The sequence below is a fragment of the Temnothorax nylanderi genome, unplaced genomic scaffold (assembly GCF_030848795.1).
Source record: "Temnothorax nylanderi isolate EJ_2023f unplaced genomic scaffold, tnyl_v1.0 TNYL_tig0082_pilon, whole genome shotgun sequence".
Classification (NCBI taxonomy): Eukaryota; Metazoa; Arthropoda; class Insecta; order Hymenoptera; family Formicidae; genus Temnothorax; species Temnothorax nylanderi.
Window position 1 is genome coordinate 263,128 of NW_027249144.1, and position 27,157 is coordinate 290,284.

A 27,157-nucleotide genomic window follows, 5' to 3' on the forward strand; every position below is an offset into this window, starting at 1 on the left:
CAGAGCGAAATTACGTATTGTCTTGATAATCCACGCGAGTTATCTTTTACTGTTGAAACAGAGAACACACATCTCCCTCTTCCTTTAACTCGAACCGTTCTGTTATCGTCGTCAAACGTATTTGCGCTTCTCGCTCTGGCATTTTCATCAGGCTAACCAACCCTTTGAGTGCGCTTCCTCAGACGATTACTGCCGGGATTCATGCAAATATCTCTTCCTCCTTCACCTCTCGTTCCTATCTTCGGTCGAAGGCAGGATGCTGTGGCCTTAGCAGAGACGGCTACAGTATCGAACATTTCTTTCCGAAGCAGTCTCTCCGCAGAATTTACTTTCTACGACTTTGACCCCTGTTCGTTTCCCAACTTTAATCTAGACGCGGCGATACTTTCTTCTTATTTACGTTTCAGTGTGAACCGTAATTCCGGTGTAAAGTATAAATTTTCGTTAATTGGGTAGATTGGCGAGCTTAATGAAAACGCACGTTTTTAATGGATAGGAGCATCGCTGCATTCGGTGTCGCAAGCGTAGCTATGTATGAAAGAATTAAGACTAGGAACTCCCATCTATCTGTACGATTAAATTGTCGCTCATATCCCCCATACGCGACTTCAATTTGGCCGTAATAACGGCGGCACTTCCTATGAAAGCGCTAGCGCGCTCTCAAAGCGCATTGAGCGTATCAAGCACGCGGCGCTGCTTACAATCGAATCGAATCGGGATAGGCCCCGTATTCCAGTAACGCATTAATAACGGTTTCCTTCCTGGAAGAGAGAGAAAAAGAAAGAAGAAACCAACGACGACTTTCTCCTATTACCTATATATCGCGTATATAAAAGGCGATTGCGCTTATTGCTAAAAGGCGCTCCACAAAAAATAGCATTCGCCGAATCAGGCGCCGTTCGTGTTTTTTTCGTCGAGCCACGATACGCGCTTTTCATGTAGGAGACCTTCCCCCCCCCCGCCCTCTCCTCGTTTGCGTTAACTCGACATCACGACGGCCATCCTTTTCCATACACTCGCCACCACAGGCAATACCGTCGTCGGCCTTATCGCGTTCAACCATCCCCGTGACGAAGGCAAACGACGCTACTCGGACCACATCGCTCTCCTTTCTCTTTTCATTTCGCCCCAGAGTTGCCCAATTTTTCCTTCCTCGCAGAAGCTAGAATCGCCCCGCATTGCTCGGCCACGCAAGCCGGCCTGCCATCGACGTATATATCGAGTTACGGTATCGCGCGATTACGGAAGCTTACACGTATTACGCGAATGCAGGATCGGAGCCGCGTCTATTTTTGTCCGCCTCGCGCGCTCGGTCGATTTTTTTTTGGCTTCTGCGAAATTTCCACGCGAATAAAGACGCCGAGTACGAGTGGGAAAAATTCCGAGTGAGGGTGATACGTGTCCAGTTATTATATATCTTTCTCAGGACGGAGTCAAAACAGAATTGCAGAGAGAGAGAGAGAGATAGGCACCCCCTTTCCGTATATATTTTCGAGAACCAGATCGAGAGAGGAGGACCGGAGCTCTGTTTTTCCAACGCACGAATGCGATGACATAATACTGCCGCCATAAGAGCGCCGAATTACGACGCTCTGGCGGGCGCGCGCGCACATTGCCCCACACACGCACACACGCCCGCAACCTACACTGCAACGCGCGCGCGCGCGCGTTCGCGCGTTCGTGCACACGCCCGTGTTGCAACGACGTATGTATACCCGCGTGCGTGCGCAACGCGGGTATACGCGTGCGTGTATGCGCGGCCAAGGCGCGTGTGCGGCCCCGCCGCGACCTTGAGCCTCCCTCTTGGACCCCCCCTCTCCCTTTACCGATCAGCGTGCGTTTTGCCACCACGCGATGCCGCGGTCCCCACCTATTCCACCGCGATGCGTACATCTCCCTCCTCTTTTTCGGCCTCCTCCTCCTCCTCCTCCTCCTCTTCTTCCTCCTCCTTCTTCACCTCCTCCTGGTCCTCTCTCTCCCCGCGCTCCTCCTTTCACGCGGTTCCGGAGCCACGCAACTCTCTCGAGGCGCCTCCAACGCCTAAATTTCCCCTCCGCCTTCGCGCTTTTCGTGCCGCTGGTGGTTCCTAGCGATGGGCATCGATCGCGCTGCTCCGCTGATTTTGGATCCGAATTCGGGCACGCTATATGACTATATCGGGCTTAGCGTTCTCGATTACGTAGATAAGAAAGTAATAAATTTCGAGATGGCCGAGATGAACACGTCAAATTTCACTCGGAGTATGCAAATTGCCTTCGGACATCTGCGCGCACGAGCGCTTACCCAAGGTTGTCACGCTCGAAGATTCTTTTTCTACCGCACGATTGCCGTATGTGACGTTCTACTCCCGCGATGCGGCCCTGGTTATACATTGGACGGGAACGCAGTGGGGACGCGTGATACCTTAGAAGCGTTAGGGGCCGGGGAAGGAGAGGATAATGTTCGAAAATGAGACGAACAAGATAGAACGTCGCAGCGCGCGCGCGCGCGCGCGCGTACGAGAGAGCGAAAGAGTAAAAAAGTTCTTCAGCACAGAAAGAGAAAGAGTGAGAAAAAAATTGGAGGGGAGCACCGCGAGAGTCGAAACTTCTAGCCTTAAGCAATCGCTTGGCCGTTCCAGCGATCCCTACCCCTCCGAGGAAGCCGCCGAATCGTCAATTCCCCGCCCGTGGCCACCCACCCGGTGGCCCCCTTTCCCCCGATGGTTCCGTGTTTTGCCGGGTGCCCGACGAGAGCACCGAAAACCCCCTCTTCCCACACGCTTCGTTCCGTGTAACCGCATTTGCATCGCCACCGATGACCCATATTCACACTCTTCTCGGCGATATACCAGCAGCGGCGGCGGTCCCTCAGTGTTGCGCTCTCCCTCGTCCCTCTCTCTCTCTCTCTCTCTCACTCACTCTTCCTGGCTCCCTCTTGAACGGTCCGTTCCCGTCCCCCTGTCGTCTCGCGGTACCGCGTTGCCGCCTCCTCGTTCCCTCTCGCTCGCGCCCGCGATTTTTCGGCTCCCGCGCGGCGGTGGACCCTCCCGCACGGCGACCGCGCGTACCCGGGCCCGGCCGCACCGCGACGACAGTCACGCGCGATTCGTTCATGTGCTGATGCGCGATGCAAGCCGGTGACTCGATTTCGGCCAGCAAGTGCGTATAGTCAGTCGTCTATTCAGTGCCCGCGCAACCGGTGCGTCATTGGTCCCGGAAACCGCGCACAGTAGGATACTCGAGGATTCTGCTTTTCGCGCGCAATTTACGCACCCTCTTGGTGATACAACGCACAGTGGACACGCGGCCCGGATTATGCGCCGCACGGAGCACACGTGCGTGCGGTGCCGAACTCTGTAACTGTCCTTTTGTCCTCTGTTCCGGCGTGCGGCGGCCGTGTCCATCCGGGACGCGAAACAGGGACCAAAGTGCATTTCGGAGTAGCGTCGCCGGTTGTCGTTGTTGTCGCCGTTACGTCGTTGCCGTCGAGATCCGTGAATGAAGTCGGAGCGGCTGTTCCGCCCGTACGCGTTGACACGCCCCTGCCATCGGTAAGGTCTCTCCTCTTCGCGCTTGGCGTTCTTTATCGCGGGCGTCACGGAAATGCGGTGGAATTTTGACATGGCGCGGCCGGCATCGTGTGATCGCGCTTCGTGACTGCCGATAGGCGAACTCCGCGTCTCCGGAGAACTGGAATATTGTCCGTGTCCCGCGGCGTTCTCACCGCGTTCACGACGAAACCGCGGCCGCTGGACCTTGTCCGATAGTTTCTCTGTCACGTAAACATATTACGTACGGAGCACCAGTGAATCGTAAGAGGTATGTCGCGATTGTGAGGTATCTGGTATCTCCAAGTTATCAACATCCAACATTCGCAGCTGGTGACGTTGGCCGTCACGATACGCCGCGATCTGTTATAATTCTTTCATGGATCGCGCGCGTTCATTCACGGAACGAGATTTTATTTCGATATAGCATACATTAACTTGACAGTTGCGTACAATAGCGAATAATGTATCGAGAAAATTTATGCGTATATGTATATACATGCATATACAAAATGCTTCCTCCACGTGTGTCAACTTTTGAAACATATTGGCAATTTTATCAAACTTTTAATCGATTTATATTTTTTTCGAAATTTAACTATATTTCGGCAAGAGAGAGAGAAAGAGAGAGAGAGAAAGAGAGATCTGTGGATAACCCAAACTGCTTTCTGCGTAGCTGGACGAGCAATTGGGCACGAGCGCGATCAAGAAGGTAAATATCCATTGGAAGGTGGCTGCGAGAGGAGTGGTGAGGATCACGGAGTTGAGCCTAAGGGTGGCATCATGGACTCTCATCAGCAGCAGTTCTGCCTCAAGTGGAACAGTTTCGGCAGCAATCTAGCAACGACGTTCTCGAATTTATTCAAAAGCGAGAGTCTCACCGATGTCACCCTGTTCTGCGAGGGTAAGTTCCGTCACATGTGAAAACCTTATCCTTTCTCCTTACGATCTATACGCGTATCCTTTTCGACGAATGAGTTTCCCAGCGAAATAATTCTTTGACACGATTCAATAATAGAAAAACATTCTACGGGTCGAATCATGGAATGTTCCGAGAAATTATTAGACGTAAAACAATCGTTGAATATTTCGAAGAATTATTAGATGCAACGCGATAATAAGAGTAAAAGTTAGACTTGAAGAATTCGGCCGGCTATTCCAAGACCTTGACTCCTCGGTCTCACTTATGCAGGCAGAAGGTCGCTTGACAACGCGCAAAAAGAAGCGCGACTTCTTCGTCGAATTGCATTCGCTTCGTAATAATTCTGACGTCACACGCGCTGCATTTACCGATACATTTAAGTCGGATCTAAGCGACGAGAAAGTTTCGTGTTTTCTCGCGCGAGCATAAAAGACAATTTCGAGCTTTCACTTTTTCGACATCACTTTCAAATGCCCGGGGAGCACCTGAAGGTTCTTTCACCGTTATCGCTCGATAGAACACGGGCTCTCTCGTGACCGCGCGCGATCGGACGTGCTGACGCGTTGCAATTAATGCAGCACCGGTCATGTAATCGACGCTCATCAATTTAACGCGTGATATAAATTAATTCGATATTCAATTATTTCCAAATGTAAATGTCACGTGTTACACAAATGGTGATCAAACGCGACGACGAGTTCTTGCGTCAATATCGCATATTGACTTCTTTTACATACCTAAGCCAAAAGAGACGGACTAAAGCCATTCCTAACTCGTTTTCTAACAGACCGCCGCCGCGCCGTAACAATGATTGAATGAATAAGATATCTTTTTCTCTTTCTAAGCTAGCGGAATTTTAATGAGAAGCTCTATAAATTTACAGAATGTCCTCCATATAAGGTTCGACATAGTAGATGATCGTCAAAAATATAATAAACGATTCACCTTTTGCCAGATATAAAATTTAATAGAAGAGATGTGATCCTTGAGTGATTTACGCGACAATTTGCTGAAAAACATATTCACGAAAAAAAAAAGGGAAATCGGTAAATATTATTTGACTGACTAATAACAAGATGATCGTTTGAAGAATTAGCATAGCGTAATAGAAAACCGATGAGGAATTTCGCTTTCTTTATTTTGCGCTTTATAAAATCGCGTCCGACCAAACGCGAGTCGCGACTCCTTGCGCGAAAGGGCCGGCTGGCGGCGCGTTGCATTCGCACGCTACCACTTCGCCGGCAAGTGGTACAAGTTCGCGACTGCATAGGAAGTGCAGGGGATAAACGGTTGGACCCGGCCCCCTACCCTCGTTGGTCACCCAATCGGCGCGGCGGCGCGCAGAGTCAGTCGGCGCGAGTCTCTCGGTCGTCGTTGCACAATGTTGGCGTCCGAGTGCAACGTACACGCACACATACACATGCACATGCACATGCACGTGCAAACGGCGCGAATTTCCGTGTGCGCCTTCCCCACCGACGCAGCGAATGCAACGGGCGCTCTTGCGGCCCGTTCGCGCGAAACCGCAGTTCGCACCGAGCAGCGATGCAACGCGCTCGTTTCAGGGTTGCGATCGCGCGGGTTCTCTCGCTCGATCGATGTTTTCGAAAGCCAATTAGTGTCGAAATCTTTCGCGTAACGAGGTCTCGCGTTGCTTGGAATGCGATAAACAAGAATGCGTAACCGATGCCTTTAAAAGTGTAAACAGATCGTAGAAATCGATCAGCGTCGAGGAACTTTTCGTCATCTCGAAGTGATGTAAACACGTATTATGGTGATTTATGTTTTGTGTTATAAGACTAATAAGCGTATATATACACGCGGCGCAGATACACGGTTTACGGCGAACACGGGGCGAATCGAAGAGTCGCGGCGACGTCAATAAAATTCGGAAGGACTTATCAGTGGAAGTGCGCGCGCGATAACGGCGCTATGCCAGTATGTGAAAGCCAGAGATATTCGCCTCTTTATCGTTCGCGCTGAATAAACAAGAATGTGCAACTTTCGGCAACCATTCTTTACGCCCCGCTTTTCGACGCGACCGACTAATGCAGGACGTATACATATGCGCGCGGGCGCGATAACGCGTGTGTATATTTAAAGATTCCTCAGTGTTCCTCTAAGAGCGCGGCGCGCGTCAAGTCGAGAGCGTTCCGATCGATCGACTAATCTTCATCGCATACGAGGACCGTAGAATTGGTCAAGATAATTGACCAGTTGGCACACCACTTGCCGCGCGAGTCTTTTTTTTCCTCGTCTTCGTAGTTATTTAGTGACCGATGAAGTGGCATCGTCAGCTTCTCGATATTCCGGTTACGGTCCGAAATTCCAGATGCAGTTGCGACGACTGCGTTGTTCGGGCTTGAAGAGATTTAATAACATTGAAATGTAAGTACGATATTATTTATCAGTATGTTTTCAGAACACGAGTCGCGTCATTCTCTCTCTTGTTATTGTTATTACATTTCCTGGACTTGAGTATAAAAGCACAAGATTTTATATTAAGAGAAATTCGGTCTATCACTTTTATAACCGTCGCTTATTTACATGCTATTATTCATTCCTCTTAATTGATAAGGATAAACGGCCTTAATGGAGCACGTGCAATCATAATCGGCAAAACATCGGACGAGCTAAACACTGCGTCGAGTAAACTAATTTATCACGTACTGGTCTCTGATATCTATCCGACATACAAACCGGATAAGTATACCGCATAAGAGCGATAGTACTATCTCTTGCAGTTAGGCCGTAAATGTACGAACTTATAGCGAGGCCACACAGTCAAGTAGCAAGCCTACCTCTGTAATTTTCCTATCTGTTGTTGTTGCAATTTGTCTTGTATTATAAAACAAGCGTTCGTCAAAATTCTGGTTATGTCAGGCGATTCGCATTGACAAGAAATTGCGATAATGAAAAAAAATATGCATCCGCTGCCCTCCCCTCTCGCATTCTCTCTTTCTCTTTCTCGCTGGACTATTTTTCTCAGCTGACAGGCGAATGAACGATCAAAGTCTGTTGAAATCGAACGAAGCTAAAGTTCATGGATATCGATTCGCGATAACCCGCCGGGGATCGCCCTCCACTTTCGGGGGTCGCACTTCCGAGACTCTCCTGACGTTCGGCGTCGATATTAATTCCACCGCGTGTGCAACCAGCATGCTGTTGCCGCCCGGAGACGACCCGTTCCCGTTATACAATCCTCGTCTAACGCTTTCACCTTGCGAGCCGCGTGCGTGTCCCGATTTACAAAAAACCGCGACTGTGCGTTTGGTGAGAGCGAGAACGAGGCGGAACCGGGAAAGGAGCGAAAATCGATGTGAGGAGTTCCTTCGATCTTCTCTCAAATACCTTCCTTCATATTGTCGAGTAAATCGAAGTAATATGTTATTTCTCATACGCGATAAAAAAAATTAACATTTAGATCTCCGTGCTCAATACTACTTTGAGAAACACGTTGCTGAAACACGTAAGATACGAAACTGTAAGTTTCTCTCTCAAAAGGCCAAAGGGTGGAAATTTGAAAGGAAGCTCGGCGAGTGGGAAGGGTTCAAGGACGAGAGTCAGTCGGGGGATATAGGGAAAGGAGCGGTGCGTCAAATCGTAGCGTCACGAAGAAGCAATGTTGGGCAATTGCCGAGGGCTTTGTGGGCGCGCGCGCACGCGCGCCAGTGTGTGCACCTCGCAAGTGCGTGTATGTTTCTCGTAGGAAGCCCGAAAAGTAGGTCTTGGTTACAGTTAGATCTAACCGTCCTCTCTCTCTCTCTCTCCCTCTCCCTCTCTTCGTGCTCGTCTCGATGCACACAAGACGGTGACACGGGCTGTAACGCACCGTGCCGGTAAAAATGTTGACTAGCCGCGTGCGTGCGTGCTCGGCGTTTCTCCTTGGAAACCACCGCGGCTCTCGATCGTGATCGAGATCGCGCGTACGCTCGGAATTCACGAAAGAAGCGATATCCCAGAGATGCGAGAGATAGAAGCTAATCTCTGCGAGCCATCGATCGATCGGTTAGATCTCTTTTCCGCAAGGACGGCACGTTAAATTGTTTTGTGATATCGATTTGCAACTAACACACGACATATCTTTATCAGAAATAATCTTATATAAATAGATAAATGCTCTCACACATACGCATACAATTCTATTTTTTTCACGCGTGTGTTTGAAATATTGCAAAGAATCGTGTTTTTAAAGATTGTATCAATCTCAAGTTTGATTGTGTAGGAAAATCTTATATAGAGTAAATTAAAGCAAAAAACAAAATAGCAAATTAAACATTACATTAGCGGAAGCGTTCTCCTGCGATAGCTTCACATCACGACAAGAATTTCGTCAAAACATTCGGACGAGTGCGCCTCGCGCGCGGCGTATTGTTTGTCGAGGTATTAGCACGTACGCGGCACCCTAAATTGGCGCTAACAATAAGAGGAAACGCAAAAGTCGGAAGTAGTACACACCGGTGTATCGAAAAGAGGAGGGCAATCGCCTATACACGCTCATTAGCGTCAATTTCTCATAAATCGACGTCACCGAGCGATTATATACCCACGTTCCATCGATCCGAGATGGACATTACCGTGGCAGGAAAGCTACTCCAAGGTAATCGCGTTCGTTTCCCCCGAAACGCGGGATATCGATCGAGAGCGTCGATAGGCGCCAATTGGCCCTGGGCACTATTCGGCGGCCGCGCGGATCGGCACGTGTTGCCGTGTGCGTAAGTGCGTGAGTGCGTGCGCGCGCGCGTGCATGCGTGCGTGCGTTCTCGCCTGTGCATGGGTGTCCATGACTCGCCGCGATATCTAACGAACTTTAGCAAGCAGCACGTTGAATTTAGGGCCAAGGAGCCATATATCTGTCTCCACATATGTATACGTCTATCCACACGCGCTGGAACACGCGTGTGTGTGTGTGTGTGTGTGCGTGGTGACTTTGACGTTAGACAAAGGCACGCGTGCTGTTTCGCAAGTAGCTTAACCGTTTGGAATCCCTGTCGGGAAGATCATGGCGGCCGTAGCCCATACGAACGATCCGCGTACATATGCAAACGACGCGACGGCGTGATTTGTCGTCGGTTTTGAATTAGAATTCCGGCGCATAACTCACGCACGAGCGCTGCGTTCGCTCGTCCATGCGTGCCGCGCATCGCTCGCTCGTCGTTACGGTACATCCGTGGCGTGCTGCAAAGTGACACGTGGAACATTAGAAACGGCACACATATGTACTGTTCGTCCCTCGGTCGTATTTGAACGCGGATGTCCTCGTATTTATCGTCCTAAGTGCGAGAAGCCACACTGCTCTGTAAAATATTACGATCCCCGCACGTGTCTCGGTTTTACTTCAAATATCACACTTATCTAACGTTGCCTAGGTAACAATATAGATCAAAGAGTTTCCGCGAGAGAGTTTTCGAGGCTCCCCCATGAAACTGTTTACCATTTTTGCGCGTTATGATTTGCTACAATTTGTCATTACTTTGCAGCAATGAATTATTACTCTTTTAATTATGTGATTATTATCAACACAATCGAATAATTCAGTATTGGAAGAAAAATTAAAATTTATAGCACATTTATAGCATTTATAAATCTATAAAATATTTTAAAAAGACTTATTCACATCTTTAATATTAAAATTTGTTAAAATGTATGCGATTATATTCTTTTGACTATACACTAACGATTATATTCTTTTGACTATAAACTAAAAAATTTAAATAAAATGCGAAACGCGGAAGTTTTAAAATTGTCTCATACACTCATTTGGACATCCATTCGTGTTGTGAATACGTGTAGTTTTCTGGGTCAGTAGACCTAGTGCAGCGCGATAAGGTAGTGTTCTCATTTTTTTTTCGAGTAACGCGTTATCTGGGCGAGTCAAACAGGTCGGGGGGAATTAGGCCGTACTTGCGCTTCACGGCACGGTTGAATGTTGCAACCCGAACAGAAGCCGCGTGAAGGCGACACGCATTGGTGCGTGTCCGGTGTTCGCACCTGCGTGCATTATACATGCGATTAAGCATTTCGTGAATCGATAACAGCCGGATGGCCCGAGCCCGACTTACATTCGTGCAAGCCATGCATCCGGCACGATATCGCGAGATATTTAATATTGCATCCGCCTGCGGCGGATACTGTCTGCGGTCGCATGACGGATATGCCTGCCGAGAAAAATCCCAATTACATCGGTTTGGTTTCGAAGCTTGTGACAAACGTCGGAAGCGAAATCACGGTGCATGTCGATAAGCAGAGCGAAAACTGAAAAGCGGATAGAATGGAAGAATGGAAGAATGCGTGGAATGGGGCACCTGGAATCAGGTGCAACATAAAAGTCTCTGATATTACGCAATACTCGTATATATAACAAAGTATAATAAAGATTCCTACGAGAAATCCAAATGGCATAAATAACGCGAGATCGTAAAAGCCTGTATTTATTTCTAGTAGCAACAACTCACGGTTCAGCACTAAATTTGACATACCAATTGTGCTTCTCGCTCTTCTGGTTTTCTATATATGCTTCCGCATGAATGAGACATGCCATTGAATGCGTCAGTAACCTAGGTAAAGCACACAATGCGCAGTGCTGATATACTGGGCGATAGGAAACGCGTCAGGCGAAAATGTTACCGAGAGATTTTATCATCTCTCGAAAGTGAATCACGTGCCGTGTGTGCAATTCAAATTTTTCACGAGGTATGCCGCTACCCTCGATATACCGCAACGATGTTTCGAAGGTAGTCTTATATAGACGTCCGTTCCAGTAACGTCTATATAAGTATTTTAAGACACAATTATATAAAGATAAGAACAATTTCGCGTGCTGAAATAAGATGAAGAGTGGAGCCGCGATACCCCGTCAAAGTCTCGGGGTTAACTCGTGGTTAATTTCGGAATAATCGAGCTCGTTAATATCGCTCTATCTCGCGCGGGGACCTCGGAGCTATCTCGCTATCTTGGGCGAGCCGATCCGAGGCTCCTCTATCGCGCGCCGATGTTATTCCGGCGTACGCGTCATCGCACGTCGGCGGAATGCAAGGCGAAGCCGGTGGTACGGAGCGTGTAGTATAGTAATTCGAGAGTCTCGATGCGTGACCGAAGGCCCCCCTCCGAGGGGGATAACCCGAAGCGAAGAAGGAAGAGAAGTTGGAGCTGTACGGAGTGAACGAACGCGCGCGAGCGTCACTACGCCGCCGCGCCGCGCCGCGCCGCGCCGCTCGCAAAACTCCATCCGCGCTCGTGGCAAAAGTACACTTCCTGGAGTCAAGGTTAGCTGCTAGCGCGTGCTCTGATGCAACAGGATACCGGCCATTGACTTCGGCCGCCTAGGGTCATCCTCCCCTCGTCCTCGTCCTCGCGTTCCTGCGCCGTTACGCGAAAGCTCGTCCCTCTCACTGTGGGTGAATGCACCAAGTGAACGACCGATTAAGAGAAGACACGCGGTTTAACGGAGGAGGACCAGTTATATAAGTGCTCAATATCGATGGACTCTAATTAACGTTTATCGGAAACGACTCGATATTAGAAAAAATTAAAATAAAAAGACGCAGTTGAAATTACGCTGTACGAGCACAAGAAAATATGTACATATATATAGATCCCAGGTTAATGACTACCGCGATCGGGCATTCACTTGATATACATATCCTCTTCTAGCTGGCCTTCTAGCCGGGTGGTCGGTGATCCTCTCGGCCGAACTACGTGGCCTTCTCCGTTGCTATTTCTATTACAAACATGTAATCCGGCCGTTAAACGCGGAACTCGGTAGAACGGTGGAACTGCGCGGCGATTCATCGCGGGCTTTGTTACGCTATGGAGATACGAAAACGTGCCAAAACGCGAGAGATCGTTGCGAGAAAGAGAGGCACGCGGCCGAAATCTTATCTCATTCGGTATTCTGCTATCGCGAAAATAAAAAAAAATGACATGTATCACTCGGATCACTTCGCGAAGCGTTAGCAGCTTAAAACCGGTTTTTTAAGTGTCCCCGGTTTTAAAACAACTCGGTCGTTCTAATCGTTAGACCATTATGATGCAATTCGCGTGTCACCGTGCTTCTCTCTCTCTCTCTCTCTCTCTCTCTCTCTCTCTCTCTCTCTCTCAATTCCGTGCCTGTATTTCGTCACGACGTCACACTTTAATCGCATTCGAGCCAATCCGCAGGGAAAAGTTAACAACGTTAGACGCATGGAGGTGCGACATCAAGGCCTAGTTCGTTAGTATTACAAGGCGAGCGCAGAGTTACGAAATCGCGACAACTTCACGATAGCATCGTGGCGGCTTATCAGATTATTAGAGGCTTGTGGGCCTGCGTTAATTTTCGCGGAAGAGGGCCGAGGCGGCGCGACGCCGAGAGGGGCGCGGAATCGAAAGGAATCGATGCCTCGCGCGCGATAACGCTCTCGCGGCGGTTGTAATAACATCAGGCGACGTGAGAAACGAATATGCATACATTACGCGAGTCGTGCGTAAGAAGTTTGCGGGCACGCGCGCTGATAAATCCCCCGGATCGAACTCGAAATTGTTCATCGAAAATGGGTCAACGACATCGGCGAATATTACGCGACGCGCGGTAACGTGCTGCGTGCATTTACACGCTCGGGCGACGGATGTGCGCGCGATGCGCGAGCGAATGCTCATGACCGTGAATTAGACGAATGACCGGAATTAGAAGCGCTTTGTACTCGACGCTCGTGTGCGTATGTGTATAGTATTATTCGCCATTCGTGTTCCGCACGATGCGCTCCTCGCCAAGTATCATCTTCCACAGTACGACCTCGTTGAAAATCGCATCGGCAAAGAAGGCGAATATAATTATTCAATATAGTTACAGTTTACATTCGGAAGACGATTGCTTCAGAAGATAATACCTTAATTGAGAAAAGAATGTGTTTCATTATCTTTTAAGTTAATTGAATGGTATATTCTTTGAAAGAATTCTTGGTATACTGAATTAGGATGCGTTCTCATGCGCCTTTCTTCCGGTGACGATTTCTCACGAAATCGGATCCTCTCTCGCATGAATTTTCGTAGAACAAAGATTGCGCGCGCACGGCGCAGTGTCCAAAGCTTCGAGTCGCGAGAGAGAGAGAAGCTGGGACTGCTGGGAGAAGCCGCGCGTGATTTAACATTCACGGACAAAGCCGGCGGGCGTCTATTTTCCGCGTCCCCAGCGCTCTTCCTACGCTCGGGACGCGCGTATATGTCACACGCCATACATATACACACGTACACAACACGCGTACTCGCCGATTTATCGCGGGGGCAACCTCGAGATTCACGGTCGTCTCTCCACGTGTCGTTTCTTGCCCGTTCGCCGCGATGCGTGTGTGGTGCGCGCGGTCCCTTCTCTCCCCCTCGCGGATCCCTCATAGTCCCTCATATCTTTTTTTTCTCTCTCGGCACCGCTTTTCGCCGTGCTGTGTGCACCGAACTTGGGCTATGTGCGAAGAAGACGGCCTTGGTCTCACGCGGCCATTGGCCGGGGATAGAGGAAGCTTGAACCACGATTGGCCTGTCAATTTTTCGTACGGGCGAAGCTGAAACGAGCTGAGCCGAGCCGAGCCGAGCCGATACGGCAAAACATATATTCGCTCGCTAGCACACTCTGCATTGTCGACCTTGACGGGGCATTGACCGCCGTTCCCTTCCCTTGGCCGCCTTCCTCCATATTAGAGTTTTTGTCTCTGCTCTAATCAAATCGACGACCGCTCTTATCTGCTCGCGAAATTTGGGATCCCGCGAGCGTACCGCGCTATCGATATCCCGCGGCAATCGCGGAGACGGAACTTTGCGCTTCGTGATTTTTCGACCCGATCGTGCGATCGAGAGGACTTGTTGCTCGTAATATAATCTTTTTTTGATGCGAAAAGTCAATCGATGCCGAGAGGATCCCCATTTTATCCAAGATTAGAAATCTCTTCTATGACGTTAAGCGTCGTCTACAATGGCAGCAGGAGTATGCAGTAAAACGTAAGCAGTAAGCTATTGACCAACCACAGTCGATTATTCTTGAATTGTAAAAATCCCATTAGTCAATAACTTACTGCTTACGTCTTACCGTATACTCCTGCTGCCATTGTAGACGACGCTTCACATTCATTATATTTGTTATGCCGAGTCCTAGAGAGAGGGAGGAGGAATTTGATCCCTCCCTCCCCTATAGTATTAAGTTCATTTTTCTAAAGCTGTCTTTTGATGAATATCGCGGTAACTTTTCAGACATTATCGGTCGCTGACATCGCGATTGACATTGAGTTAAGCCGTAATTGCCGGGCTTCACTCACGTTATGTATTACACGCATTCGGTCACGGTGCACGTACACGAGGCTCCGAATTATTATTGCGTAGTAGGAGAACGATGACCGTCGTAAGAGGCTTCGCCGAAAACCCTAACTCCCAAAGAGCTCTACCGGCTGGCCTTGGAATATGAATAGATTGCCCGCGAAGAGTGCATTGCACTGTTACGTAACTACGCACGTTTTATTTGCAAGTTTCGTGAGCCGGTAGTCACGCCGCCGGCAATCTCACTCCTCATTATTAAACCCTCACGTAATCCTGTCGAAATGGCAATATTTGCAACGTATCTCTCGACTAACGTAAGCAGTGTATAAATAGTGCGGATGGTAACATTAGAAAGGCAATGGTTTTATTATAGATAAAACGCACAGATATCTAATAAGATCTAATAACACTTAAATACGAATAACCATTATGCATTCCATTGTTTTTATAGAAATGCCTTACGTATTGCATAAGAAACATTGTAAATGGCAACTCTTCAGACTCTTCTTTTGCACCGTTGTGGCGCATGGCGCATGGCGCGGTCAAGGCAAACTATCGCTTATTATCGGTAGCCTTCGCTATGACGGCGTTGTTGTTCACTTCCCAAATATAGTCCCCGACTATGAAAAATATCTAAATAGATACGCGCGACCGAGCCGAGAGTGCTCGTGCGCGTTATCTCTACTCGCTCATTCAGTAACAGCCGTGCGCTCCCTCGCTCGATGAGTCGATGACGGCGTTGCGGCCGTGTCGTAAACACGTCCTCCAAGCTTCTTCGCGTGCGCAACGTTACGCAACGGCCCGCGCCGAAATTCTTTGCAACATGTCGCGCGTGTATTTCTGCATGCGGCCCGATAACGGGAACAACAACGCATATGCGGCGTGAGAAGCATCTCGTGGGCCTGCTATCGCGCGACGCGACGCGACGCGACACGACGCATTACAGAATTTATTAATAGTCCCGGGACTAACATACGCCGATGAGTTCTGCATATTTCATTATTTCCACAAGTGTGCCGGCGAACTGCGCTGCCGTCCGGCCGTTCCACGCGTCTCGGAACGTACTTTGCGGATGTACGGGCCCCGCAGGGAATCGTGCACATCTCTCCGCGGTGCGACGAATTTCTGAATTCTCGCGAAACTAAAAATTTGTTATTCTTAATCCGGCGAAGTGGAAGAATCTCTTTCGCGTTTATTTCTCTCGCTCTCGTTACGCGTACGGCATATCGTGCCCGTATATATCCGGATTCCACCTATGAATGTCGACATAGGCGATGAAGTAAGCCGACAATCGCGAAACGCCCACACACAGGTACACACAATTCGGCCGTTGGCCCTTGCATAGCGAATAATAAGCTGTATATCTGGCCCAAACATCTGTAACGCGCCTATCTTATATTAGGCAACTTATAAGCAGCAAGATTATTAATATACAGCGACTAAAATAACGCGATAGTGCACAGAAAAAAAAAGAATATTCTTGATTTGAAAATATCTTTAGTTTCAACATGGAAATCTAGAAATAAGATTATAATACGTTAAGTGGAGAAAACTTGCTGAAATGATGTCATTTTATATAGTTCAACCAAGAAAAGAAGTTGAAATTCTTATAAGAAGATTATAGATTTTTTTGTGTACCTATATACAAAACAATGAATAATTAATTTGAGTATATAAGTTTTGATTTGACACTTCTTTTTTTTCCGTGTGCAGAGAATTGTCACTCGAAATAAGATATTTGTAGGCAAAGAGACAATGTCATTATTATACGCGAGACAAGTTGACGACGCGACATACGTATTCCGACAAGCACCGCGGGTGAACGCGAGTCATCACAGAGTCGTTGAATCTAAGCTCTGCTACTCTGCACTGTCGGATACGCGGTAAATCCAATATTCGTCGGATAAGAGGTTTGAAATTGCGCTCAACGGGGAGCACACGGAAATATGATCCCGCGCTGAGAGGAGGCTCAAAGAGTTGGATACACTTTGTGTACCGGGAGAGCTACTCGGAAAGACAGGTGCTTTGAACCACCTGGTCGTGCCCTCGTCACCTTCCTCCTTTCTCCTCTCGCACTTGATTTCCTTATTCCTAGTGCCTAGGAGGAGCACCGCCGATGAGGCTTCTTCCCACATCCGTCTAAACGCAACGAAGCTCTTTCACGAAAACGTCCCGTTTCACCTGATTCGCACGGAATCGTCACGGAAATAATGAGGCGCGGAAAGAAGTAGCGCGGACGCGAATAGCTACCGAAAACATATATACATTCATGTATGCAGCTAATTTTTGTCTAAAATTAAATCAGCCTCAAAGGGATTTGAATAAATCATATCGATGCTTCAGATCAAGCTACATAAACATTAATGCAAAGAGGGTTTCTTTTAAAGAAATTTTTTCTGGGATGTTTAGCTACATCGCGGAGGCTTCAAAGGTCGGTTACAGCCACGGTTTTTTCCCTTCCTTTTTACGCGCAGTCGTTCCTGGATACTACCTCGCTTTACATGCAACGGTCGCCCGTGTCACATTACACGCCCGCGCGTTGGCGAACGCGCATTATGTTATACTTGCGCGCGTGAATTATGAATTACGGAAGATCGTGTCCGAAGATGACCTACATACGCAACGGGCTGCGAGAAAGAGCATCGACGTCAGGCGTGCTAGGCTTCGGTTCCTTTATGTCGTAGAGAGGGAAATGGTGGGCCGGTTGAAAAAAAAAAGGGTTCGTCGGTCACCGGCTTCCTTTGCACGCTGAAATTCCCGCGCTCGTCCGCCGCGCGATGATGCCCGTTTACATTGTGTAAGTCGTGAGAAAGAAAAGGCCCGAGAGCGTCTTGTGCGTGCACCGAAAAATTCTCGGCATGCTAATTTTGCGATACTAATAGAGCTTAGAGAGAGAAAATGGATGATCCACTGATTGTTTTTGACTCGTCGAACGTTTCCTTTTGATAACAACTTTGTTTGGTCGTACAGTACGTGTCTGTAATTCGCTTATATCGATTATATTTTGAAGACGATGCATCCTATTTGTGTTTCAGGAGTTACGTTCAAGGCGCACAGGTTAATCCTCGCAGCATGCAGCAAGCACTTTCAGGAGCTCTTCGAAGGAATGCCGCCTTCTCCCGCGGGATTGATCGTTATTCTCGATGGGACGAGTGCCCACAATATGGCGTCCCTCCTCGAATTCATGTACCGTGGTGAGGTACATGTGTCCCAGGAATCCCTCAGCTCCTTCCTCAAGGCAGCTGAATGCCTTCAAGTACGTGCCTGTCTCTTTTTCCGTAAATAATGACCTTAAATAATGTTCCCCGAATAATTGTACACGTGGCGCGGCGCCCGACACGGCTCTGAAACGCGCCTGGCTAAAGTCTCTACGTGTCATTTGTGTCGTGGAAGCTCCGAGAGGAGTCAAATCATTTGTCAAGCTCTCCTCGAAAATGCGTTGTCGCCCATTGAACTCTGTATCGCGTGCTTCGTTTCAATATTTTCAAATATTTACTGCAAAAAAAGGCGCGATTTTGTTTGATTAATATACACGGAGCAAAAGTACCGCTGACGTCAGTTACGCGGATGTTCATTAACATAATCCATAATACTTATGCGCACTTGTTAAATAACGCTTTCTCTTAAATTATTTTAGCGCTCATGATATTTTTTGCATCGTTATACAATAACCTTTTGATATTTTTTTACAACATATTCCTAAAATATATTCATTTGTCTATAATTGTCTCCCTGAATCCAGGTAAAGGGTTTGTCGATCATCGAGCACGAGAAGCTGGCGGTGGCGCAGAGGCACGCCGCGGAGAGTACCAACACCTCTGCGGACGCAGAGAGTAGCGGCCGAGGCGGGGGCGGCGGAAGCGGCGAAGGCGGCGGAAGTGGCGAAGGCGGCGGTAGCGTCGGGGGTAGCGTCGGGGGTAGCGTCGGCAGCGGTAGCGTCGGTGGTACCATCGGCAACGGGGGCGGCGGTGGCGGCGTCGGTGATATGAGCGATATAAGCGAGGCGGGCGAAGCCACCATGGTCAGGAATATCATGAAGAGGACTTACACACCGGTGCCGTCGCCCGCCCCGGAGTACCCCGTGCCTAGCGGGGCTTACTCCACGTCTCACTATTTCGAGAGCCCGCCGAAGAGGCTGATGAGGTAAGGACCTTTCGCCGAGGCGCGAAGCACTTTTACGGGAAGCGCGACGGCCACAAGCGGCCTTTCTACGTTTTATTGCCGAAGCGGCCTTTCTACATTTTACTGCCGATGACATGTAACAATTCGCGCGAATGGCAGAGCGATAAATTATTCGTGATGAAGAAACGATTATTTTGATGAAGCAACTATTTTTAGAATTTTTTCGGATTTCCATCTTAGTCGGAATATTACGTGAATTAAAAGCATGTAATTTTCCAATGACCTTTATCATATGAAGAATGTCTTGGACATTCTTTCACTCGCCCCACATTGCGCCATGTCGATTTCCGGATTCGATTTCCTTCGCGCTTCCTCTTTACCGTATTACGCGTTTAGCAATTTACGTGTTTACTAAATAGTCACGCCGTGTTACGTGTTCTTGCCAATTCACTCGCATAATAAGATTCTGTGAGCTGTGACGGGGTATTTTTAGATCGCCGAGCGACATCGATAGCGAGCGAAGAGCGAGCGTGTTGCGTGACGGCGCTGCTTTTCGGCCGGCGTCCGCCCCGCAACCACACTTGCTGGAGAACCACCTCTACCAACCGTTCACCTATCCCTCCGAAACTTCTTTGCATCCCCACACCGCGCCACATACGCCCACGGAACTGGAACAGCAGCTGGAACGGGCGCGGTCCGAGGAACGCAGCAACTGTGATCTCAAGGAAAGCGTTGCCGAAGGTGAGATTGACCTACAACGATGAAACCGATCGTAAAAATCGGTCGAAAGATCCTGTCACCGATCGGTCCCGCAGACGTAGATCTTGGTCTCGTGTTCGCAGATCTTCGAATAAAACAGGAGCCAGTGGAGTTGGCCGATCGGGAGAGAACGGAGAAGTTGGCGGAAAGATTGTCGAAGCGGGATGACGAGACTTTTCCCGGACGAAGGTTTGACGCGGGTTCGTATAGGCCGAACTCGGATCATCTGCCGCACGGGGCACAGCTGGGCCCGACGATGGTGCCGATGCCGGCGGCTCATCCGCCGACTCCCGATCAGAGCCCCGCCGCACCCACCACGCCCGCTATGTGGAACATGAAGATCCACAAGGCCAGCACTGTCTCTACTGTCGGCGGCGGTGAGTGCCATCCATTGTTTTTGCATCGCGAGACATATCGTCCGTACTTAACGCGAGCGGCGTGATTGCGGCTTTAATTGGCCGAAATCCGATTCGGCTGACGTAATGAAATGATACACGCGCAGCTTAGCGCTTACGCGCGAAATTATTTTACCCAGCTCGCGCGATAATTCCAATAAGTCATTCGCGAACCATCGATCCGACATGTTGACAGGGAACGTCAGATTCCAAAAACCTTGGCCGGTAACAGATAAGTCTATTGACGCGTGAAATCAAGGATGATGTAACAAGTGAACGGGCACCATTCGAGTAAAACCTTGCAGGTTTGTTGAACCTCGTGCGCGCGAGCGCTTTCGTACCACGTGTATTTTGATTCATCGCCAAAATATACATGAGTGCGAATGACAAATCTCTTCCACGTATTATGACGGCGTTTCGGAAAATTAGTTTTTGTGCAAGCTGTTTGGCCGACAGGCCAAAATATAATTGGGCAATTTGTATATTGCCCAACGCTCTGTCAGACAGGCGCGCTTTCGATCCGATAGACTTTATCTGGTCCAATATGCCGGGCAAGAAGAAGGAAGGCCTTCTGGCTCCGGAGTTACAAAATGCATGGACGTTGCATCATCGGCTGCACGTGGGGCCTGACCACGGATGTTGCAACTGCCGCGTTCCTCTCATGCTTGTACCATTTCTCCTACCGCTTCTCTCCGAGTCATCTCTCGGCGAGAGATAAAACGGTGCATCGTAAAAAAAGAAGCTCGCTGCGCGTCGTAAGGCGCCGCCTGACGCTCTCCCAAACTATCCCACGTTCCCTCTAACGAATTTCTTTTTTTTAACGGATTTAAAACGAATAAAAAATCTTTCTTCTCATGCAATTTCTTAATTTTCAAAGAGGGAAGGAAAATCGATTCCAGACTGGTCAAAGAATTCATAGCCGAGAGATAAAATACGACGGTTTTCGGAACGGTTTTCGTGTAGATCTTTTTTCGTCCACGTGTACGTCAGTCTCCGCTTCGGCGACGCTCTAACGTGCAGAAAGAGAGAGCGACGACGCCGTACGTGAACGTACGTGGATTTACCCGTGGGCCTCCCCGTCCGTGCCCCGGGACGAGATGATGCCTTACGACTTGCCTTCACGGTGTGAACAAAGTGTACAAAGAGGATGCAGGCGACGGTGCAGCCACTGGGAACATCTTTTGCTCCGGCGAGCAAATCACCGAGCGTGACGCTACGACGACGCCACGTGAAACAGGCGCGACGGACGCCGGCCACCAACACCAACGTGTGTGGACGTCGGTATTAACGTCGGCGTCGCGGCGACCGTGTGCCACCGCGGATGACACCCCGACCATTTTTAATTGCCCGCTCGTTCGCCCGCCGCAAAGAAAGTAACGAAGCGTCAACTAATGCAACGGTTATTGACATTAAGCCCGTAGAGGAGAAAGGGCAAAGAAACGGGACGGACGGGGGAGGCGATCCGTGCATGTTAAACGTGCTCAAGGAAGAGTGAAAGAAGTCCGCTGATAGGCGGAGAAGCTATTTATTAATGTACTAAAGTTCGAGGCGCCCATGCGGTCGTCTCGAAAGCCTTCCTTTGCACTTTCAGCTTACTCGGAGATTCTCAAAGATACTCAGAACGTGTCGTAAAAAAAAATCAGATTATTACGCCAGATTATTACGTCATGAATGCGAGATGACATTGAAACAAGAGGATTTTATTGCCGCTCTTAAATTATTCAAAAAGCATGTGGATCACAAAGACACAGATGCAGAGACGTGAATCTCTGAAAGGGCATATTATAAAGAAAAGTAGGGTGAAACTCTATTGAAAAGTGGGGTACACTCTATTGCGCTAATGTAGGTGTGACCGTGGCAAGTGTAGCCAGAGCTCTTTGAAGCTTTAGTCGTGTGCGAAGGAATGCGGTGAGAGAACCGTGGCCGCGCGATGAGAAAAATCGTGACCGCCGCATTGTTGAGTTATTCTATCGGGAGTACAGTTATGCTCACCAAGAGTCCACCGTTAAAGCATTACTTTTTGTTAGATCCTGTACGAAAAGTCGTTAGAAACTTCGCTTCGCTGTTCGGATCATTGAGCCTCGGGATAGAATTTATACGACGTCTCGCGGTGCTATTGCGCAAGTTATTTGGCGAAAGAAAAAAAACCGACTTGCGAGGGACCTCCCCCCCGTGTCCGTAGATTTGAATTTTATGGAATCTTCTCAAGCGGTCTCGAATTAGAATCACTTTTTATTACTCTCTGCCCGCGAAACGGCATCTTAATCTTCTCGTACGTGCTGTAGTTAGATTTGCTGTCTATATTAGACATGTATAAATTAATGATTCGGCATAAAAAGTGTTTAACCGTCCAAGATAAAAACCTCTGGTGGAATTATCTTTCGAAATAATACTTCGATTATTTGAAGAAAATACAACTACTCTATATTCCTTTTGTAAGTCGTTTGACGTTTGATCTTGCCGCTGATTGCATTCATTGCTGAAAAACGATCGTATATCGGCAAATGAAAGTTACATAAGATCAGCGAGATAAAGCCACAGGAAAAGACTTCGAAAGCATCCCACAAAAGCATCGTCAGATTGTATACTTAATTGTTCTTTTACGTTTTCTTTCTCTAACGTACACAGTACTTTCTCTTAAATTCCAGAATGCTACTTCCAGAATGCTCTCTCGACTTTCTATTACGAGTACGAGCTTTATGAAATGGCTGATCAATATTGCTCAAAATATCGCGTGATTATTTCATGTTTGAAAGAAAAAAAATACTGATTTGTAAAAAATGCTTGCATTTTTATTTTATTCAAAAGAAATTTCTGAATTTTGTATGATTGTGCCATAAGAATCATTAATCAAATTTATTCGATGCGAAAGACATACGCGCTCGATGGTACGATGACGTTCGATAAAGCGTCTCGCTCGGAACAAAATTCATTATCATTTCATTCTCCAGTCCTCAATTCTTCTGCAACGCTTGCAACGACATTATAGTCGCTTATTTATGCTTCTGCTATCGTGAATTCATTACTTACGCAGTTATGGCACACCAATTACCGGGCGAGAGCCCGGTGACCGTTCGTAAGCAGTAAAAAAAAATGGAGAAATAGCTGATCGACGTACGAAATGACGCGGAAAGTGAAAGCGTCCTCTCGGGGGGGGGGGGGGGGGGCTAACGTGTCTCTCGCTCAATTCATTCTGTCCTTCGACGAAGAGGAGAATGCTCAATGTTGCTTAATTCGCTCTCTCGCTACTTGTGCCCTTCATGCAACGGAGACGACGAGACACGCGAGAGAACTCGCGTCCCTCGCTCGTCTAATTCGCCCCGTTGAATTATGAATGAAACCTCATGCGAGGGAGGGAGGGGGGAGGATAGGGGTAGTGCAGTTGCATCGGACACGTGCGGGTTCACACACAGGTGCATGTCGTCGCCGCGCCGGCCGGCCGGCCCTCATCTTCCCTCGGCCGATTATTTCTCCTTTTACTCCCTTCCTCCCTGTCTGCTCTTTTTATTCTAACTCTCCTTGTAGGAAGACCTCGCAACCCTTCTGCAATTTCGCGCGCGTGCCTCGTAAAAGTTTCAGTCAGGCGTGCAACGAACTGCGGCGAGGAAGCTCATGCAAGCGGCGACTCGCTTAAACATTAATTCGTCATTTCTGAGTATTAATTCCACGTGCGCCTTCGCGGCGACGCGACGTGCCTGCGGCGACGTTTGGCTGGATGATGGTTTCACATCGCCGGAGGATTTGGCTCGATGGAGGCAAACATTATCAATGATTGCGAGAAAATACGAAATTATATAGAAATCGCTATCGCCAATATAACTGGAGGGATATACTCTTAGATATTTTTTTTATCCTCACGGAAAGCTATTTGTTAACTCCGGAAATGTGTCATGTGTCAGAAGTTCCAGTATTTCTTATCAAATATAATCGCGAGACTACAATATTTGTGGGTATAAATAATTTTTTGATATTTAATTATTTTTTGCAAAATTTAAAAAATATTTATAAGCTTTTCGTATTTAAATTCAATCGATGATTATTATTATGGTTACATCGAATAATTTTTCAACACTCTCGCATGCACGCGAGTTGCCATTACATGCCATTTAAAAGAGGGCCGCTCATTCGGCTGGCAGATTCTTAGAAGCGATTAGACGTAATTCAGCCTTGCCGCGGCATTCTACTGTCACGCCGTCACGAGACCTTCCAGCGCCGAAAATCGTTGCACAAGGGGAATGCGAGGCCTTCGTCCGTTACATTGCGGCAATGCGTCGAAAGTCGTGCACCAGCTTTCCTTCCTACGCAGCCAATGTCGATTCTGTTACGTCAGAACGTTGGAACGGTAAAATTAAATGCACGTTCTATTTTTATGCCCGCAACTCGCAACCCGGATTAGTCAACTCGTGTATCGGTGAATATATTATTCCGCACGCGCCGTCACTAACGGAATAACAGAGTAATTCCAATTCTATTCTTTCTAATTTTTTCTATTTCTGGTTTGCTCAATATTGGACTTAAATAGATTTTCATTTTTATTCGCGATGCAAACTCAGATCGAGTCGATCAGCCGGCCCTTTGTGCACGACGATAAAAGTAGCTATTTTCGAGACGTGAGAAAATAGCGGGTTCCCTCCGAAGACAAGGCAGCAGATCCCTCGTGAGTTATGGGTTTAGGTTGTTTGGACGTTCCCGAGAGAGGATGCGAAAGGCTGGCTGCTATGTGTGTCATGGCCAGGCGCGGTGTTTTAGAAAGAGAGTTAGAAGAGCATGAGTCGGCCGTTCTACTCGCTGCAAATTATCTTAGAAGAAAATGTCCGTTTCACGCGTGCCCAATAGGCTTCCTAAAGTTGTCACGATTCTTCTAAAGACATAAAAGGGATAGACGGCGAAAAATCACAAATTTTGGATTTAATATTTATCCAATAATTGATAGAAACAAAGGAATATTCACGCGCTTAAATCTACGATCGACATTCACGAATGTGACGTAGTGTTTGGCAGGAGTGCGGCCAGAAAACGACATGACAGACATCCCCACATTCGTATTGATCGAGCGGTAGTATGCGGTAGAATCGCAGTAACCCGAATTAGAGGCCGCCTGTCCTAACTACGGCCTAAAATTGTTCGATTACTCCGTAGATTGCACGAAATTATTATCTGCCCTTTCGTAGCGGAGATCATTTATTCGACAAATAAGCGTATCTCATTCTGCGTGACAATAATGTTCGTATAGTTATCGTATAGTTATCGAGGGGGCAGAGCAAATTCCATGTATTGAACACTGAACAGTAATCTTCGCCTAGATCCGGTAGAGCGATTACAGTCTCGAAGAACAATACAATATCAAAATTCCCAGAATTCATGGACTAATTATAGTCAGTTCCTGAAAAACCCGACTGTTGGATTCGTGGAATTATACGGAATATGAAAATTTGATGATAAGATTTGTTATTTGCAGTAACGTCATTAAAAATACGCTATATATATTTGTATGTAATTTATTTCGCAGCTGTTGGATAACAGTTTTATATTTAAACGCGCATTATATAGCTAATCAGGAAATCGAAACGAGTTATGCCATGCGAAAACGGGCTTATCATCGGTGTCGTAACGATTGCAACGATTGCACGTACGCGGTCTCAGTAGGTCGATGCGCAGAAAAGGCGGAGAGGCGGAGGGCGAGGGGGTGAGCGAGATACGATCATCTGTGGTTGGCCCGTGATAACGCCCAATCTTGATGTCGCCCACACACGCATGGCGTACGACGAGCGCCTCGCGTTTTCGTTGGGCCAAAGCATGAAAACTCCTCGACTGCACGTATTGTTTCGTCACGCGCGCGCGCACATATACATGCAAATTGTATACATACAGCTCGCTATTAACCGTTAGACCACCGGATACGATAGAAAGAAGGAGAGAGCGCGAAAAAGGCGGAGAGAAGGAGCGAGGGAGATGGAGAGAGGGAGAGTCCGCGGACACACACAATACTGAATTCGGGTCACGAAATAATTCATGATAAGGCCATTGGAGCACCCGCTCGTACCAGCGAACTGATAAATGAAGCATGGAACGCACGGAAAAAAAACACATATACACGCAAAGAAGGAACGCGCTCGTTTTCTCGTGAAGGTCTTGGTGTTTTTCGTGAGAGAGAAAGAGAGCTCGTCACCGCGCTTTGACGTAACGCGGATGTGTGCGTGCGAGCATATGGATATGCATTATTGAGCAGAATAATGACCATCAATGGCGTACGTGATAGACGTGGAATCGTTGATAAACGACGCGCCGCGGGCGATGATTATATTTATGTACGCGATGAGGCCGGAACGACGTAGTTACGATCGATTCGGGAAAATTAACTCTAATTAAATTAGGAAAATAATCTAGAAACGGCAATAAACAACGATTTTCGAGGAAGGAGTGGAGGGACTCTTCCGGTAGGAAACGATGAGTTTCTGAAATTAAGCGTCTGAGAAATTTAAGCATTTCTAAAGCTTTTTAATAATTGGCAAGCGATTTCGAGCCGTTAACGAACGGCCCGAAAATTTTGTATAAAAGATCGTGAGAAAAACGCACTTTACACCGGAGGATGTGTTCAATTAAAGCGGAGAATTTACTCGCGCTCATGCTTTTAGGCTCGCGGTATGACAATGGCTCTAATTTGCATAATGTTCTGCTCGCATACATATCCGTATTGTTTAATGATTATGAGATTACCGGTGCGTATAATTAACGGAGCTTTTTTCGATAAAACATTAGAAATTATTCGATTATTCTTCGTACAGTAAAATGTGTAGAAATGTTTTACACATTAGGGTTTGAAAAGAAATACAAACAATAATTATCTCTTTCGACTCGTATTTGAGTACATCACTTCTCTTTTAGTAATTTTTAATTATGAGTTTCTTATCATTTTTAATCGTAATTACCTGCATTCCAAATTTCCTTTTGTTTCATCCTGGTTTATGTTACATGAAACTGGATTCGCGGAAGTCCGGACAAAACCCCGTCGATAGTTGCGGCCATAAATTTTTCATTCATTTTCATTAACCACCGCCCACCCTTGGAGGGTCGAATTTTTTACCGTCGCGGGTGTGCGCGCGCGACGCATTTTTTTCATGCTTCTTCCATACGGGCGAGGACAAAATA

The 27,157-nt window shown here is 47.7% G+C and overlaps 1 protein-coding gene across 4 annotated transcripts in view; it reads left to right on the forward strand.

The window, feature by feature from the left end:
• Chinmo (Chronologically inappropriate morphogenesis) overlaps positions 1 to 27,157 on the forward strand; it is a 54,344-nt gene that overhangs the window by 10,716 nt on the left and 16,471 nt on the right. For 3 of the 4 annotated variants that reach the window (XM_071709874.1, XM_071709875.1, XM_071709873.1), the window contains exons 2-6: positions 4,206 to 4,433; positions 17,768 to 17,988; positions 18,475 to 18,875; positions 19,348 to 19,595; positions 19,697 to 19,990. In XM_071709874.1, the coding sequence (XP_071565975.1) occupies positions 4,313 to 4,433; positions 17,768 to 17,988; positions 18,475 to 18,875; positions 19,348 to 19,595; positions 19,697 to 19,990 (1,285 nt within the window). In that variant the 5' untranslated portion in view covers positions 4,206 to 4,312. Of the gene's footprint in view, positions 1 to 3,168; positions 3,801 to 4,205; positions 4,434 to 17,767; positions 17,989 to 18,474; positions 18,876 to 19,347; positions 19,596 to 19,696; positions 19,991 to 27,157 lie in introns of those variants that run through there. The other variant, XM_071709876.1, reaches the window with a different exon arrangement.